We start from the raw sequence: 19,932 nt of genomic DNA on the forward strand, positions 1-19,932 counted from the left end.
CCTCACTGATCCACAGTCAACCCAGTGCAAGACGTAAAGTCAGAGAGTCAAAAAGTCATAAAGCAATATGACAGGCCCCTCAGCCCAGTGTGTCCATGCTGACCCACGTTCTCTACCCAGCCCAATTTCCCCTGTTCACCCATATTCCTCCAAGTCTCTGCCCTCCATGTACTCCATGCCTCCTTTTGATTAATAGAGACAGAAGAATTACTGAACACTGAAGATGGCCCAGAGAAGGTTCATGTGAATAATGCTGGGAATGGAAAGGTTAACGTATGGGGAGTGTTTGATGACTCTGGGCCTTTACTCACTGGAGTTTAGAAGAATGAGGGGGGATTTCATTGAACCATACCAAATATTGAAAGGACTAGATACAGGACATGGAGAGGATGTTTCCAATAGAAGGGGAGACTCGCACCAGAGAGCTCATCCTTTAGAACAGAAATGAAATGAAATTTCTTTAGCCAGACGGTGGTGAATCTGTGGTTTCATTGCCACAGAAGATTATGGAGGCCAAGTTATTGGGTATATTTAAAGCAGAGGTTGAAAGTTTATTTATTAGTAAGGGCATCAAAGGTTACGGGGTTGAGAGGAATAGTAAAATCAGCCATGATCAAATGGTAGAGCATTCTTGATGGGCCGAATGGCTGGACTCTGCTCTATTGATTTATGGTCTAAGCAACAGAGACTATCAAATTCAAATTAATTTAAACAAGTGGATTAAATCTTTGAAGAATATCATTGCAATGTTAAATATGGTATCAAATGTTAAAGGATGTTTCCCTGAGGTTTTGGAACTGTTAACGATTCTGTGTGTGCTTGGAATTAAGTATGAGTAGAAAGACTAGTCTATTCAGAGATTGAAAATTCACATTGCATGATGCACTAATGAAGTACAGAGCTAGAAAGTAATAATATGTATCCTGCTGAGGGCAGCAGAGACCCCTGGAAGGCTCTCTTCTCCCCTCCCCTCCCCCTGCGTGACTCCTATTCTGACCACAAATCTAGTATGTAAGGTGAAAGTGAAGGAAGCTGGACTTGGAGCGACGCTGTGATTATCAGATAGCATTAAGGAATTTTGGACCGTGCAGCTGTCTGCTATTTGAATCTGTCCCACCTTCTAGAGGTTTCACTTGTTGCTACCATACTGTAACCCATTCTTGTAAACAGCTCATAAAAACTTACCCAGTACCATAAAAACAGCCTGCGTGCGTCTTCTATTCACTATGTCTGGATAACCCTAATCACAACTTCAGTAAAGCAACACTTAGATCATTTTGCACCACAATGAACATTTTTTTTGGGTTCTAATTGTATTCTTTCAGATAAAATTGTGTGTTGTTTATGTTTGACCAATGTTTTTCTTGTGAATGTTGTGTACCTAAAATTCTGCTGCAAATAAAGTTTTTCCATTACACCTATGCATACATGTACAGTACTTGTGTATATGACAATCAAATTGACTTTGGCCACTCTGAAATAACAAGGAGTGTGCTTGTCCACGGTGTCTTTTGCACTTCAGGATGTTAGAAAATGCTGTTCAGAAAGTGAATTGCTTTAAAATTGTAATGAATGCTGTTAGGTGGAAATCTTTGTACTTTTATAATTCATAAAAGGCGGTAACCAACTACACAGCAAGCTTCACAAATGTGATGGTTGTTGAAGTGAAGCTGATATGGAGATAAATATTAGACAAGATACTGAGATTCAGATTCCTATTCAGATTTAGTTTTATTTATCACACGTAGGTCAAAACATACAGTGAAATGTGTCTTCTGCGCCAACAACTAACATACCCTAAGTACGTGCTGGAGGCAGTCTGCACATGTCTCCCCACATTCTGGCACCAACTTCCTTGACCTTTTTGCCAGGATACTTGTGAGAGCAGGCAGGGACATGGACCTCTGACTGTGCAGCAGTCTAATGGAGTGCTGAATTATGTATTGGCCTCAAGTGTTTGGAGTAGCACCTACAACCCGCGAATCAGAGATTTTCTGCAATGCGGTAAATCGAGAATCACTATCAACATAGTAAAATTACCTTTTTGCTTAGTACTTATTTAAGAAAATATGAGTGTTGCTGGGAAGGCTGACATCCTTTGGAGTTGCAAAGAAGATGGCAAGAAACCTTCTTGAACCCTGTGATGTCAAGGTGAATTCAGCAGTTTGGCTTGCTGATGATTTAATGCTGAAGCTGGAATAACATCCAGTACGTGGAAAAAGGATCTCATGCTAGGATCTAGGCATCATCCCTGAAGAAGAAGATAGCAAAGTTTGTCATCGAAATGTTAGTTATAATCAATAACTGTACCCGGCTGGAAGCCCAAGAAGAGTCTATTCAACATCCAGTATGTTACTTAACACGTTCACATGTTTCAATCACGTCCTAATTCTCAGGGTATGGGCAAGACCTGACCTTTGCCATGTGCCCTGATTGCTTTTGTGACATTGGAGTTGGTGCTCTTGTTGAAGTGCAGTGGTTTGGTGTCCTTTTAGAGTGCACTTAACAATCAATCACCTTGCATACGAAACATTAGGCCCATCGAGTCTATGCCAGCTGTAAGGGGCATTTCCTTTAGTCCTTCTCTCCTTTTGGCCCACTATCCTATTATCACTCATGTCTTCATCAACTCCTTGCTGATTCTACTATCACTGATTTGCCAATGATTGACAGTGGCTGATTAACCTATCAGCCAGCTCATCCTTGGGACGTGGGAGGAAATGAGAGCTCCTGGAGAAACCATGCAGTCACAGGGAGAATGGGCAAACTTCACACAGACAGCACCCGAAGTCAGAACCAAATCTAAGTTGCTGGAGCAGTGAAGCAGTGGCTCTATCCCTGGGACTAGATGATCATATTGGAAGCATGCATGGGTTAGGCCAAAGAGCCTTGATCATACTATGACACCACGGCGACCTGCTACACTATTACGCGGACACAGGGCTGCAGTACGTGGCAGTGCAGAGTGATCAAAGTAGTCACTGTTGCAAAAAAAACAATTCCCAAGAATAATCCCAGAACTAAGTGGCAATGTTAAACAGTCTTTAAAGTTGACAAGATAAGTTTGGAAAAAAAAATATTTCCACTTTTGAGGGTGTTTGGTCAACGTAAGAGACATCATTGAATTTAGGAGAAACTCCTTTAGCTAGAGGGCAGTGAGAAGGCAATGTGGTCTTCTTATCGTAAGGCAGTGGTAGTACTTATCAAGTCAAGTTGAATTTATTGTCTTTGCACCATTTTGGCAATGTACAGGTACAATGTAAAACTTGATTGCAACAGTATTACAGGCACGTACAGTACATCATGTACATTAGGTATGTGCATATATTAGTGTCCATATTATGGAGTCTGGTGAGGCATCTGCTGCGACTGATGGTCATGTATGCTAGAGTAGTTGAGGTGAGTTGTGCCAGCGTATGTAAGAGAAAGACAGGCCATTTATAATAAGGACACAAGAAAGTAAGAGCAGGAGTGGCCACCAAGCTCCTCAAGCCTGCCCCCAATTCAATATGATCATGGCTGATCCCTAATGGCCTCATCTTTTCTTCTGTGTCAGTTCCCTTCAACCCTCTGTTCCTTGATCTTTCAAATATTTATCAATCTCCACCTTAAAAATGTCTAACAATCTGGCTTCTATCGACATAACTAGAACTTTATTTTGCAGTTCTGTCCCCTTTTCACGCCCCATTCAGGATATTCCAAAATGTTTTACAGGCAAGGAAGTACCAAAGTTTCAACTGCAGTTTATGCCACAGCTTCTCTCAACAAAGATTTTCATATGTACACTGCCAAGCCCGAGATAGTCTTACTTCCTCAAGATATAGTGCAGATGTCCCATTGTTGGCACCGATTCCTAGTTAGTGCGCTCATCGTTGCAATCAATCCTTGTTTATACTGCTGATCTACACTTGGGCACAGCCTTAGAGAAGACGAGCGTCTGCCTCCCCCATCTTTTGTAAACAATCTTGCACCATAGTTGGCTTACAGAATGTTCTACTTTGCTTTCAAAAATTAGATAAATTTGATGTTTTTGTTCTAAGGTTGTTCTTTCCTGTTCTTGGCAGTTCTTGGCCTCCATAACATACACACTAAGCAATAACTTTCCTTTCTTTTCAGTTCAACAGCTTTCCCTTCTATGCATTTGATACTGACTGAGATTTATCAAGACAGCTAAGAAAGGGAGAGCTTTGCCCAGCTGCAGATAGCTTTAATTACTTTTTCTCATGTAAGTTTCACTACCAAGCCTGTCTCTAATTGCTTCAAGATAGTGAGCGGTGAGCCACTGCAGAAAGTGCAGAGGTGTTTGTGCAGCAGTTGATACAGCCTGCAAACCTCACATGTGCAGAGACATAGATGCATTTCTTCCTTCAGAGGGCTGTGAACTTTTGGGACTTCCAGAATCAGATTTAATATCACTGGCATATATTGTGAAATTTGTTGTTTTGCAGCAGCAGTACATTGCAATACATAGTAATAAGAACTACAAATTTCCGTAAGATATATATATATTTAAAAAGTAATGCAAAAAGAGGTGGAAAAGTACTGAGGAAGTTTTCATGGGTTCATCGTCCATTCAACAAATCTGATGACAGAGGGGAAGAAGTTGTTCCTGAAATGTTGAGTGTGTGTTTTCGGGCTCCTGTGCCGCCTCCTTGATGGTAGCAATGAGAAGAGGGCATGTCCTAGGTGGTGGGGATCCTTAATGATGGACGCTGCCTTTTTGGGGCATTGCCTTTTGCCCATGATGAAAATGGCCGGCTGACTTTACAACTTTTTGCAGCTTTTTTTCAATACTCTACAGTGGCCCTTCCATACCAGATGGTGATGCATCAGTTTGAATGCTCTCCACCGTACAACTGTAGAAATTTGCGAGTGTCTTTGGTGACGTACCAGTTCTCCTCAAACTCCTAATGAAATATAGCCACTGTCATGCCTTCTTTGTAATTGCATCATTGTGTTGGGCTCATGATAGATCCTCAGAGATGTTGACACCCAGGAACTTGAAACTGCTCACACTTCCTTCAAAGAGCTGTAAAAGATGAGCCAGTGAATGCATTCAGGACTAAAGCAGACTACCTTTAGGTCTAAAAGGAGTTCAGAATCTCGGTGAATAAACTGAAAAGTGATGTTGAGGTCATGATCACACTAGCCGTGATCTTGTTGAACAACTGAACAGACTCAAAGGCATAATACCTACCCTCCCTCCTATACCTTACGTACTCAAGAGTTGGCCACGTTGCTGCGGTATGACATCAGACTGGTAAGGGTGAGCAGGCTTCCTTCTCTAACAAAACTGCAGTGAAACTGTTCAGATTTTAAAAGAATTCCATTAGTTTCATTGTGTCATTACCAACATTAGCTCTTTAATTCATATGTAAATTAACTGGATTCAATCCAAGTTTCCATGTGAGATTAGGACTCTAAAAACTGTAGGTATTAGTTACTGTATCTCTGGTCTATTAAACTTGATTATTAGTTCAGTTAAAAATAAGTTATAAAACTGTATCCAAATGAATTTGAGAATCCTTCCATAGATAAGGGCAGTTAGTGTAGTTCCTCCTGTATTCAATCCTGACTTTGGGCGCTGTTTGTGCAGAGTTTACAGATTCTTTCTATCGTAGATTTCTGCTCACATTCCAAAAAATGTCTCAATTAGCCACTGTAAGTTACCCATGGTGTGCGTGAGTGATTGGAGATTTGAAGCAAATTGATGGGTCTGTGGACAGGATCTGAAGTAAAATAAGGAGAGGAGGAACAGATCTGATAGCATCTCCGGGAGGTCACTCAGAAGGCAGCACTTATCATTCAAGAGTTACCACCATCCAGGCCATGTGCTCTTCTTAATGCTTCTGTCAGGTAGGAGGATACAGAAGTCTGAATTCCCACACCACCAGGTTCTGGAACAGCTACCTTCCTACAATCATCAGGTTCCTGAACAACCCTAACCTTACCTCAGCAACAGAAGATTATGGACCACCATGGTTCTCTGTTGAGTCTTATTTTTTGTACCAAGGTCTTTTGTTTTCTCTCTTAATTGCCTTGTATAATTTATATTCTTTGTGTTGTCTGTACCTATGTGCCAATGATGCTGTGCCGAGCAAGTTTCTCACCATTCTTGTGTACTTGACAATAAACTCCACTTGACTTGACTTGGATAAGTCCCCAGGAGCCAGAATGGATATGATGGGCTAAATGGCCTTCTCCTGCGTTATATAGTGTATCAAATGGACTTTTGTAAATGGAAGGGTTGAGCCTTTTAGTTGCCGAAGCTCTTTAAACAGCTGCAGCAGGTTTTAAGTTTTCTGTTTCCTCTATAGCCAGCTTGGTATGCAGACAGGAACTCAGCGAGAATGCTGTTGGCTTCGCCCCAGACAATTCTGGTGGGATTGATCCCGTCGATCCCGTGACACAAACTGGTGGGATCTGCCCAGCAAACACATCCTTCGCAGTTGGGAATTTCGAATATCTTGTAAGTGCTTTCTGATTTTGCTTCACCTTTTACCACAGAGAAGGAGGCTATTGAACCAGTCATAATGGTGCCAGTTCTTTGAAGAAATTCTCCAGTCCAACAACCCCCACTTTCCCTCAGGAGTCTGGCAAACTGCAGTTCTGAGGATTCATATTTTTAAATTGATATTCATTTATCATTGTCACATGTAGTGAGATACAGGGAAAGACTGAATGCCATATGTAATTACATCAAGGTGATAAAAAGGAAAGCAGATTGATGAATCTGTGGTTACAGAGAAAGGGCTCCTTAGAGACTACGTTGAGGAACTGGAGCTGTAGCTTGATGATCTTTGGCTCATACGGAAGAATGAGGAGATGATAAGAGCTACAGGAAGGTTGCCGCCCCTAAGTTGCAGGAGGCAGGTACCTGAGTGACTGTCAGAAGAGGGAAAGAGAATAAGCAGCCAGTACAGTACAGTGCTACGGCCCTTCCCCTCAATAATAAGTATATCACTTTGGATACTTCTGGGGGGATGACCTACCAGGAAGAAGCCACAACAAACAGGTCTTTGGCACTGAATGTGGCTCTGTGGAAGAGAAGGGAGATGAAGAAGAATGCAGGGGATCCCATAGTTAGAGAGCATGGAGAAGATTCTGTGGATGTGAACAGGACACCTGGATGGTATTTTGCCTCCCAGGTGCCAGGGTCAGGGATGTCTCACAGCATCCTAAAGGGGGCGGGTGAGCAGCCAGAAGTAGTGGTGCATATTGGTACCAATGACATAGGTGGAAAATGGGAGGAGGTCCTGAAGAGGGAATAGAGGGAGTTAGGTAGAATGCTGAAAAGCAGGACCTTCAGGGTAGTAATCTCTGGATTGCTGCCTGTACGTCAAGCCAGTGAGGGTAAGGATAGGATGATTCGCCAAATGAATGTGTGACTTTCTTTTTCAATCTTCTTATTAAATTTCAAATTAATAATTAATCCATTAATAAACATAGCAATATTGATAATGGTACATAGAGATCGGGATTACATTAATAACGGTTAACATGTAAAAACACAGATTCCAAGTAACAAATGGAGTTTAGCCTCCCAATCTCTTAGTAACTAACCATGAAAAAGATATTTTATAAAAAGAGAGGAAAAAACCCCTAAACTAAGAAAAACTAAACTAAAAAAAAAACAAAGATTAGGCTACCATGTTTCATTGGTTAAAATTATAATTTGTTATTAACTCCACTCCTCTATACATGAACAAAAAAGAATTACTAAAAAAAGGATTCAGAAAGGGTCAACTTATATGAAAATATTGAATAAATGACCTCCAAGTTTCTTCAAATTTAACCGAAGGATCCATAGTACCGCTCCTAATTTTTTCCAAGTTTAAACATGCTATCGTTTGGGAAAACCATTGAAATGTGGAAGGGGGGGGTTGGAATCTTTCCATTTAAGTAAAATAGATCTTCTGGTTGTTAATGTCACAAATACAATTAGATGACAAGCTGATGAGGATAACTGACTGGAGTCTATCACTGGCAGTCCAAAAATTGCAGTAATAGGATGAGGTTGTAAATCAACACGCAGAACTACTGAAATAATATCAAAAATATCTTTCCAATATTTTCCTAGAAGAGGGTAAGACCAGAACATATGTGCTACTTCAGAATTACATCCATCACAAACAGGATTTATATGACAGTAAAAACGAGCTAACTTATCCTTGGACATATGAGCCCAATGAACCACCTTGAATTGTATCAAAGCATATCTGGCACACATTGAAGAAGTATTAACTAGTTTAAGAATTTTCTCCCATTTCTCTGTAGATAAAGATATTTGAAGTTCTCTTTCCCACTCATTCTTAATTTTATCAGATGTACCTAGATGTATTTTCGTAATCAGATGATAAACAATTGCTATTAAACTCTTCTGATAAGGATTTAAACCTAAAAAAAATTTCTGTAACTTTGATGTGATATTGGAAAGGTAGGTAAAGTAGCATTCAGAAAGTTTCTAATCTGTAAATATCTGAAAAAAGTGTGATCTAGGCAAAATACCATTATCAATATTGCTATGTTTATTAATTTGAAATTTAGTAAAAAGATTGGGAAAAGAAAGAATGTGTGGCTGAGGAACTGGTGCAGAGGGCAGGATTTCAGATTCCTGGATCACTGGGATTTCTTCTGGGGTAGGTACGACCCGTACAAACGGATGGATTACACCTGAACCCGAGAGGAACCAATATCCTTGCAGACAAGTTTGTGAGAGCTATTGAGGAGGGTTTAAACTAATATAGCAGGGGGGTGGGAACCAGACTAGCAGGGCAGAGAATGGAGCAATTGGTATACAAGTAGATGTAGTGTGAGGCTGTGAGGAAGGATAGACAGATTATAGGCAAAACTGCAGTCAGTGGGATGAGTTGTAACATGGGGGAAAATATTGAAAAGGGTGGTGAATATAGGATTGAAGGTGTTGTACTTGAATGCATGCAGTATATGGAATAAGGTAGATGGTGTGTGTGTGTGTGTGTGGGGCGCCTCGTCGGGGCGCTATCATGACAAGCTTTTTGCACCGATCTTCATACGGCGTGTCTTGCGCATCTGAAACCTGGTGGAGCCCATCCCTCTCCAGGTTGTTTTTTTTACGAGGTCGAGTTGCTAGCTCAACACTTAACCCAGGTACAGATGGAGAGCGTGCAAGGGAGCCGGCCGGATTCGAACTCGAGACCTCTCGCCCCGAAGTCCAACGCTGACGCCACTACGCCACCAGCTGGAGTAAGGTAGATGATTTTGTAGTGCAATTAGAGATTGACAGATATGACATTGTGACACAGTCATGGCTGAAAGAAGATCATAGCTGGGAGCTTACCATCTAAAGATACACTTTGTATTGAAAGGACAGGCAGGTAGGCAGAGGGGGTGGGGAGGTTCTGTTGGTAAAAAATGAAATCAAATCCTGAGAAAGTAAGATAGGACCGGAAGATGTAGAATCTTTGTGGGTAGAGTTAAGAAATGGCAAGGGTAAACAGACCCTGATGGGAGTTATATACAGGCCTCCAAATAGTATACAGGATGTGGGGTACAAATTATAACAGGAGATAGAAAAGGCATTCAAAAAGGGCAATGTTATGATAGTAATAGGGGTTTTCAATGTGCAGGTAAATTAGGAAAATCAGGTTGGTGCTGGATCCCAAGAGAGGGAATTTGTAGAATGCCTATGAAATAGCTTTTTAGAACAGCTTGTGGTTGAGTCCACTAGGGGAAAGGCAATTCTAGATTGGGTGTTTTGTAATGAACCAAATTTGATTAGGGAGCTTAAGGTAAATGAATCCCGAGGAGGCAGTGATCATAATTTGATAGATTACACCCTGCAATTTGAGAGGGAGAAGCTAAAGTTAGTATCAATATTACAGTGAAGTAAAGGGAATTTTGAGGCATGAGAGAGGAACTGGCCAAAGGTGTTTGGAAGGGAACACTAGCAGGGATGACAGCAGGACAACAATGGCTGGACTTTCTGGGGGCAATTCGTAATGCATAGGACATATATCTCAATGGTGAGGGTGTATTCTAAAGGGAGGTTGAGGTAACTATGGCTGACAAGGGAAGTCAAAGACAGTAAAAAAGCAAGAGTACAATATATAGTGGGAAGTTCGAGGATTGGGAAGTTTTTTAAACCAACAGAAGGCAACGAAAAAGTAAGGAAAGAAAAGAAGAAATAGGAAGGGAAGCTAGCTAATAATATAAAAGAGAACACCAAAAGATTTTTTTCAAGTATTTAAAGAGTAAAAGAGAGGTGAGAGTGGATATCAGACCACTGGAAAATGATACTAGAGAGGTAGTAATTGGGAACAAAGAAATGCAGGAGGAACTTAATAAATATTTTGCATCAGTCTTCACTATGGATGACACGAGCAGTGTGCCAGAAATTTAAGAGTGTCAGGAGGCAGAAGTAAGTGACATTGCTATTAATAAGAGAAGGTGCTTAGGAAGATGAAAGGTCTGAAGGTAGGTACTGTAAATCACCTGGACCAGATGGACTACACTCCAGGGTTCTGAAAGAGGAAGCTGAAGAGATTGTGGAGACATTAGTAATGATCTTTCAAGAATCACTAGATTCTGGAATTGTTCTAGAGGACTGGAAAATTGCAAATGTCACTCCACTCCTTAAGAAGAGAAAGGCAGAAGAATGGAAATTATCACCCAGTTAGCCGGACTTCAGTGGTTGGAAAGATGTTAGAGGGCATTATTAAGGATGAGGTTTTGGGGTTCTTGGAGGCACATGATAAAATAGGCCAAAGTCTGCATGGTTTCTGTGAGGGGATATCTTGCCTGTGACAAATCTGTTGCGAATCTTTGAGGAAGTAACAGGCAGAATAAACAAAGGATATTATTTACATGGATATTTAGAAGGCCTTTGAACAGGTGTCACACATTAAGCTGCTTAACAAGATAAGAGCCCATGGTATTGCAGAAAAGACACGAACGTGGACAGTAGATTCGTTGGATGCCAGTGACTAGTGTTGTTCCGCAGGGATCAGTGTTGGGACCACTTCTTTTCACATTATATATCAGTGATATGGATGATGGAATTGATTGCATTGTGGCAAAGTTTGCAGATGATATGAAGATAGGTGGAGGAGCAAGTAGTGTTCTGGAAGCAGAGATTGGGAGAAGGATTTATACAGATTGTGATAATGGTCAAAGACGTGGCAGATGAATTATAGTATAGAGAAGAGTATGGTCTTGCACTTCAGTAGAAAGAATAAAGACGTAGACTATTTTCTAAATAGAGAAATAGAGAAAATGCTCTAATTGGAGAGAAAATACAAAAACCAGAGGTGCAAAGTGTCTTTGGAGTCCTTGTGTAGGATTTCCTAAAGGTTAAGTCAGTGGAAAGGGAGGCAGATGCAATGTTAGCGTTCGTTTCAAGAGGTCTAGGATATAAGGGCAAAGATGTGATGCTGAGGCTTTATAAGGCATTTGTCAGATTGCACTTGGAGTATTGTGAACAGTTTTGGGCTATTTATCTAAGAAAATATGCGCTAGCATTGAAGACTGTCCAGAAGAAGTTTATGAGAATGATTCCGGGAATGAATAGGTTAATGTATGAGGAGCGTTTGATGGTTCTAAGCCTGTACCCACCTGGAGATTAGGAGACTAACGGGAGATCTCATTGAAACCAATCAAATATAGAAAGGTCTGGATAGAGTGGATGTAGGGAAGATGTTTTATATATTGGGTGGGAGTAGGACCAGAGGGCACAGCATCAGGCCAGAGTGACATTCATTTAGAACAGAGTAGAGGGAGAATTTCTTTAGCCAGAGGGTAGTGATTCTGTGGAATTAATTACTGCAGGTGGCTATGGAGGCCAAATCATTGAGTATATTTAAAGCAGAGGTTGAAAGGTTCTTGATTAGATAGGGCTTCACAGGTTATGGGAAGAAGGCAGGAGAATGAAGTTGAGGGGGATAATAAATCAGCCATGATGGAATGATGGAGCAGATTTGATGGGCCAAAGGGCCTAATTCTGCTCCAACAACTTATGGCCTTATGTGCAGTGAAGGTAAGCAAACAAATTATAAAAGCCAAGACAAGGTAGATTGGGAGATAAAAGAGTTCATCCTTTATTATATGAAAGGACTATTCAAGAGTCCAATAACAGTGGGATAGAACATATCCTTGAGCTGGTAGAACATGCTCTCAAGATTTTGTACCCTCTGCTTGATGGAGAGAAGAGAGAATGGCCAGTTGGACTATGTTAGTCACTCTCCTGAAGCAGTGGAAAGTGTATGAAGTTAACAGACAATCCATTCATCATTGTTAGATGACACCGTTAGTCAGAGCCACTGTCTCATAGTGACTGAGGTCTGGGTTGAACCCTGACCTCCCGTGCTGTGTGGAGCTTACATGGTCTCCCCAGTTTCTTCCATCATCTGAAAGACATTTGGGTTACTTGGCTAATTGACCTCTGTAAATTGCCCCTAATATATAGTTGAGTGGTAGAATCTGGGGAAGGAGTGGGGGAATTGATGTAGGATTCATGTAAAAATGTTGGTGATTGGCACAGAGTGCCTCATCTTTCAATGTCTCTGAAGTGTGAAGGTGTATATTAAAGGAGAAGGACAAAGGCTTGCAGAGGGGTTTTGAAAGATGAATTATAATTGCCATGGGTCTGGTATTAGAAGCCTGGGGCAGCCCAGAAGATAGAAATTGCAGTAGGGGTCCTGGCTAGTTTTATTGACAAGGGCAAAGAGGAAGCTCTACACCACAATGAGATCTTGTTGGACTCAGAGCCAAGACACACGGTGGGTAAACTGTTGCAAGTTAGGATTCAAGCAGCATTGTTCAACCAGTTGATCAGAATTCTGCATTTAACGTACTGATGTTTCTTCATACTTCTTAAAAATTCTTCATCAGGTATGAAAGGAACTAATTTTCACTGCCATGGCTAATATTAAACCTTGGCAGCCACGATAGTATTCCACTAAGAAACCTTTTGGCAACTGGCTTCCCTTCCTCATTAAAATCAAAAACAAGTTTGTTAGTACGTAGTTTATTTCAGGCAGAAACTATAGCAACTGTTGAATAATAGAGCTTACTGCATTTTATGAAAATTTTTTTCCTCTTCAGCATTTTATGAAAATTTGTTTTCCTCTTCAAGATAATGCATCAACAGAATTAAAGGCAGGAGTGTTCATCTTCCAAGTACTGTTAGGATTTGTTTAGATGAAATTTAAACAAATGTTCTATCAAGTCTGACTCAAGGTGGCAAAATAACCCATCATGTGGTTTTACACTGCAGCCAAACACATGCAAAACACATCACCCTTAACCCTTGAAGTTATGCACTATCACATAAATAAGCAAGAGCAGAAAATGACAGGCATTCTGCAGGAAGTGAGAACATGAAGGTGCAAACTTTAGAGTGTGAATAGCAGCAAGATACACCATTTGGCCCATCAAATATTTACCTTCTGTTTCCCCTCAGCTCTTTGTTTATCTTGTTTTAGATCTAGAGACAATGCTGTCCAGAAGATTCTCTTTGCAAGTCAAGAATGAGGTGCAAATCTTATGATTGCAGCCATTTTGTTGAGCTCGTTAAAGTAGAAGTCAGAAGTAGGAGTGTCAGCTCCTACCAGTTTGCATATAAAATGAAGTGACAAAGAACCTCATGCTCTTCCTTTCAGCTGAAAACCCATCTAAAGTGGTTAGATGAGGGAATCTAATGCAAAGGGTACCGTCTGAGTTACACTTCAGTTGTACAAATGAAGAAACTGCATAAGTATAGAGCCAAACAGGTGATTATACAAACGTGCAAGCAAGCATAAAGCTAAAGATACAATATAATGATTTGGACCCCAATCCAACACCATAAATCTGTTACTACTGTTCCACTCAACTACAGCCAGGTTCCACTTAGTTATAGACCACCACAGCACTGAAACAGACTCATTAGCCAACCTGCCAGTCCCACAAACCTGCACCCAGATCACAGTCCTCCATACCCCTCCCATCCATGTACCTATCCATATTTCTCTTAAGTACTAAAACCGAACCCTTGCACTGGCAGCTCATTCCACATTTTCATCACCTTATGAGTGAAAAAGTTCTCCCTCGTTCACATTAAACATTTTACCTTTCACCCTTAACACATGACCTCTAGTTGTCTCACCCAAACTCAATGGAAAAAGTCCGCTTACATTTACCCTTCCCATGCCCCTCATAATCTCGTATACCTCTATCAAATCTCCCCTCAATCTTTTACATTCTAGGAAATAGTGTCCTAACCTATTCAACTTTTCCCAATAATTCAGGTGCTCAAGTTCCAGCAACATCCTTGTAAATTTTGTCTGCACTCTTTCAATCTTATTTGCATCTTTCCTATAGGTAGGTGACCAAACCTACACACAATACTCCATATTAGGCTGCACCAACATCTCTTATACAATTTCAACGTTACATCCCAACTCCCGTACTCAATACAGTGCCTAGAAAATGTATTCACCCCCTTGGAAGTTTTCATGCTTTATTGTTTTACAAAATTGAATCACAGTGCTGCCAAAGGGTTTCGGCATGAATCGTCGACTGTACTTTTTTCCATAGATGCTGCCTGGCTTGCTGAGTTCCTCCAGCATTTTGTGTGTGTTGCACAGTAGATTTAATTTGGCTTTTTTGGCACTATTCAACAGAAAAAGACTCGTGTCAAAGTGAGAACATATCTCTACAAAGTGATCTAAATTAATTACAATTATAAAACACAAAATAATTGATTGCACAAATTTTGTTAATTACTTCAAGTCAGTAATTAGTAGAAGCACCTGTCGTGGTTTCTTGTGCCCCACAAACGACCAGGAGACGCAGAAGATTCTTCAAGAAGTGTTAAACTTTGTTAAACTTTAATTTGCAAATCAAAGCTGAGACAGTCAGTGAGCTCTTCCAATCTCCACCTTTTCAACTGGTTTTCTACATAAGCTGCTGGGTTTTCAGTGTCTCCCAGTGGATCCCCCTTTAAGGCTTTAGGGTCCACTTTGGGTGGATAAAGCTTCCTGAGGGCCTGCCATACCCTCTGCTTCACTCTGTCAAACCCGTCTCCATCAGTTCTCGGGTCGTTCGAGTTTACTATGCCAGCCATTTCCATCAGTTCGTTAAATTTGGAGGTTCCCATCAACCTTATCAGTAGTGCCTTCAAATCTCCTATAGCCAATAATCGTCCCGCCATTTCTTCTTCAAAGGCTCTAATCCATTTCCCTGCTCCTTCATGTAGATTGGGCAGAGTGTTTTTCAGCCCTTCTAGGTCCTGGGATTCCCAAGGGATATACTGCACTTGTCCTGATCCTTTAACTAACAATGGCATCATTCTTCCTCCTTCTTCCCACCTGCCCTGGCTCTCCTCCTCGCCTGACTCCCCATCTGTCTCAGGGTATGTCTTTACTGCCTCCCACACAAATTTCTCCGGGGTCCTCTTCTTCCCTCGGTCTCCCTGTGGAGTCCTTCCTTTCTGTCCTGATTCAATACTTGGTTGGCCCCTGGAGTATTTTTCACATCTCCTCTGGCAATCCCCTCTCAGTAACTTACCTAGCTCTCTCTCTACTTCCGCAAGTCGCTTCCCTACCGCCTCCTTCTGCTCTTCTAGGCTTCTGCCTCCTACCTCTTCCCCACAAATTCTCGCATCCTCTCTCTCTCCACTTAACTCTTGCTCCTCCAATGAGTCACCTTCTTTTTCTTCCTGTCCGTGTCTGTACACCTGTGGCAGGGACTCCTCATGATCCTTACTCGTGCTTGATTCCCTTCTCTCTTGTGTTTCTCCAAGACTCTCGTCTCCTATCTTTTTTTCACTTCCTCTTGAATGCCTCAGCTCTTCCTGCCCTGATGAGCCACTTTCTTTTCTAGTCTGTTGATTTCTATGGTATAACCGATACTACTCATACTCCTTTTCATCTCTCAAGTATTTCATCCGTTCAATCTCTTCTTTCATTTCTCTCTTTGCCTGTTCCACCTTTATCCTTTCTGCCTGTATCTCCTTCCATATCGCCGCTTTTTCCTTCTCGTATTGTCTTTTTTCCTCCTCATTATCCCAAACTTGTACTTCTCCCTGCATGTTTACTGTACCCGTCAGCAGGGGGCACTGCTTAGGGGTTCCTTCCTCATTATAGGGAAGGGGCCTTTCTGTTTCTTTCACGTCCAGGTACGGAGCTGAAGGCAGCTTCTCACTGTACCTCCCTCTAACAGGCTGTTTCTCCAGCACCTTAGTGTCTTCCTCGCTTGTAATCAATATTCTACCTGTCCTCCTCAGCCTTTCTCCCTCCGTTCTGAAGAGTTTTAGCACTTCCATTTCTCGTTCTCTTTTTTGCCCTCTTTTCTTAGATTTATCTTTTGGTTTGTAATTTTTAATTAGTGCCTCCATTTCTTCGCACAAGCTTACATCAAACGTTCCTTCTCTTGGCCATTTTGTGACCAGGTCTTTGGTTCTTTTTTCCCATTTTTCTGAAGTTTTTGTGATCTCATATTTATTTACTGGGATTTTTTTGCTCAGAATCTCTACTGCCGTTCCTTTACCTGTCATGTTGTTCTCTCTTTTTAAGGTATTTCGGAGATTCACAGTTCGTTTACTGGATAATATTATTTACTCTAATTCTATGCCTAGTCTATCGTCCATCTACCAGCGCTTTAAACTGTATATTGGACTGTCCTTGTTTCCTATTCTGTTCTGCCCGTATAGACCTCTACTTAGAGCGGTATCCACAGAACTTTCTCTTTGCACCTCGTCTATTCAGACCCTTATCTCTTAAGACGGTATCCACGAGGATTTTCTCTATTTTTCCTTTCCCTGCCCGTTCAGACCTTTGTTTTATACGAAGTGGTATCCACAGGGACTTACCAACACCACATGGAATTTTTCTTCACTTAACTTCTTATTAGCTTATTTGTACTTACCCTCACTGCAGTGTTCTTGATCAATCCTCTGAGCCTCCTGTTAACCCCCAATTCTGCCAGATTCTTTGGACCGGAGAGACCCTTCGGCAGTGGTTCCACACTTCTGAGACTCCAAGACCTCCCCAAAACCAACAGAATTCTTAGTTCAAATTGTCGCAAAAAGCGCTTACCTTTTGTTTGGGTGTACCCTTAATTCTGTTAGCCCTGTGGTGTTCCCTAGAGAACTGGGAAGCGTCCCCAATCTGCTGTTTCCTTTCCGTGGGTCTCTTTCTGATCCTACTGACTATGCCAATTTTTGTCGCGGTTTCTTGTGCCCCACAAATGACCAGGAGACGCAGAAGATTCTTCAAGAAGTGTTAAACTTTAATTTGCAAATCAAAGCTGAGACAGTCAGTGAGCTAGTCGCTGATTGCCCACCGATCCTTGTGCATAGCATTTTTTATAGCAATCTCCTGGTTTAGTTGCATTAGCATATCCAATCAGTCTACAGTTGCGTATCACCAGTACATCAGCTCCCGACTTCCCACTATTGTTTCTACCCATTAACTTAATCATGTTCTAATCTACTTTTTGGGCCATGTGTTACCTCATCCCTGGCCACAGTTATCTCTTAGCTAGCCTCTCATTAACACACCATTATCTTCTTATTTGGCTACATTCTTAAATTACTGATGTGTTCAATAGTACAGAGACAATACAGAGATTTCATTCTCCTACTAAATTGGATACATACATAGTAAATAGCAAATACAAAGCTGACTACATAGTTTTGGTTACACAGCAAACAATGCAACTTTATACTCCAATACACCTTTGGCAGCAATTACAGCCTTGAGTCTGTGTGGATAGGTCTCTGTCTGCTTTGCATATCTGGACACTGCAACTTTTCCCCATTCTTCTTTACAAAACTGCTCAAGCTCTGTCAGACTGCATCATGATCGTGAGCAAACAGCCCTTTTCAAGTCTAGCCCACGATTTCTCAATTGGACTCTGACTTCGCCACTCCAGGACATTAACTTTGTTGTTTTAAAGCCATTCTGGTGTAGCTTTAACTTTATGCTGGGTGTCATTGTCTTGCTGGAAAACAAATCTTCTCCCAAGTCTGAGTTCTCCAGCAGACTGTACCAGGGCATACCTGCACTTGTGCCAACCCCCCACCCCTGACACTCCTCTACCACCTGTCCTGCACCCCTCCCACAGTGCACCACCCTTGCCATTCCCAAAGTCCTTTACTCCTGCCAGATTTATAAACTTGCTTTCCGCTCCACATTGACAAATTCAATACTGTCCAAAAGTCTTAGGCACCCAATCTGTATATATGTACCTAAGACTTTTGCACAGTACTGTACCCTGGTCAGTCCCCTGAAAGTGCAACACCTCTCACTTGTCTGCATTAAATTCAATCTGCCATTTTTCAGCCCCGCTGGTCCAGATCCTGCTGCAAGCTTTGATTGTCTTAACCTTTCTGTCCACTATACCCTCAATCTTGGTGTCATTCACAAATTCACTAATCCTGTTACCACATTATCATCCAGGTCATTGATATAGATGACAAACTACAATGGATCCAGCATTAATCCCTGCAACACACCACTAGTCACAGGCCTCCAGTCAAAGACAATTGTCTACAACTCTCTGGCCAAAGTCTAATCCAATTTACTACCTCATCTTGAGTACTAAGTGACTGAACCTTCTTGATCAACCTCCCTTGAAGGGCCTTGTTAAAATCCATATAGACAACATCCACTGCCTCACCTTTATCAACTTTCCTGGTAATTTCCTCAAAAAACACTCTGTAAGATTGGTAAGACACAACCAACCACACACAAGGCTATGCTGACTATCCCTAACCAGTCCTCGTCCGAATACTTGATATAGCTGGTCACTTAGCCCACTTCCAGTAACTTTCCTCCTACTGCGGTCAGGAGCCTATGCTGTAATTTCCTGGTTTATTCTTAGAGCTTTTCTTAACTAGGAAGAAATACTAGCTATCGTCCAGCACTCCACACATGGCTAGGGTTTTAAATTTCTCTGCTAGTGCCCCTGCAATTTCTGCACTAGCCTCCAAGAGTCCAAGGGAACACCTTAGTCAGACCCTGGGGACTTATTCACCCCAATTTGCCTGAAGATAGCAAATACTTTTACCTTTGTAATCTGCACAGGGCCCATGACCTCACTGCTGCATTGCCTCAAATCTATAGATTGTGTCCATCTCCTGAGTTAATACAGATGCAAAAAAAAACTCCCATCTCTTTTGGCTCCACAGAGATTACCATTGATCTTCTAGAGACTAATTTGTTATCCTTTGGCTCAATCTGTACAAGCCCTTTAGATTCGCTTTCACATTGACGACTAAAGCAATCTCCAGCCTTCCCGATTTCCTCAAGTGTTTTCTTGTATTTCCTTTACTCCTGTAACACCTCATCTGTTGCTAGTGACACATTCCTGCTATGCACTCTCTTCGTCTTAATCAGGGCCTCCATCTCTTGCAAACCAAGGTTCCCTAAACCTGTTATCTTTACTCTCAAAATCTCTTTTGAAGGCTTCCCAATTGCTAGAAAAAAACCTGTCTCGGTCCACACTTTCCAGATCCTTTCTGATGCCATCTAAATGGGCTTTTCTCCAATTTAGAATCTTAACTCAAGGACCAAACCTATCCTTTTCCATAATTACCTTGAAACCAATGGCATTATGATCATTATGCAAAGTGTTCCCCTACACAAGCTTCTGTTACCCGCCCTGTCTCACTCCCTAATGGGAGATCTAGTGTGACACACCCTCTGGTTGGGACTTCAACATATGATTCAGAAAACTTTCCTGAACACATTTGACGAACTCTTTCCCATCCAGTCCTTTTACAGTACGAGTCCAAGTCAATATGGGGAAAGTTAAACATCACCACTATCACAAACTTTTCTCTCCATTGTCATCTACTGACTATGTGCTGTACTAAAGGAATATGTACTCTGGTATGTTGGGTTTAAAGTAGACAAAGCTGTTCACATTCAATTCAGAAGTTCACAACCTGGTATCCATGAACCCCTTACT

General features: G+C 41.5%; 1 protein-coding gene across 3 annotated transcripts in view; it reads left to right on the forward strand.

Moving 5' to 3' along the window:
• Nucleotides 1-19,932, forward strand: part of ntaq1 (N-terminal glutamine amidase 1) — a 70,100-nt gene that overhangs the window by 29,458 nt on the left and 20,710 nt on the right. For all 3 annotated transcript variants that reach the window (XM_073050408.1, XM_073050425.1, XM_073050416.1), the window contains exon 6: nt 6,318-6,469. In XM_073050408.1, coding sequence (XP_072906509.1) covers nt 6,318-6,469 — 152 coding nt within the window. The remainder of the gene's footprint in view (nt 1-6,317; nt 6,470-19,932) is intronic.

This window comes from Hemitrygon akajei, chromosome 1 (genome assembly GCF_048418815.1).
Source record: "Hemitrygon akajei chromosome 1, sHemAka1.3, whole genome shotgun sequence".
Taxonomy (NCBI): Eukaryota; Metazoa; Chordata; class Chondrichthyes; order Myliobatiformes; family Dasyatidae; genus Hemitrygon; species Hemitrygon akajei.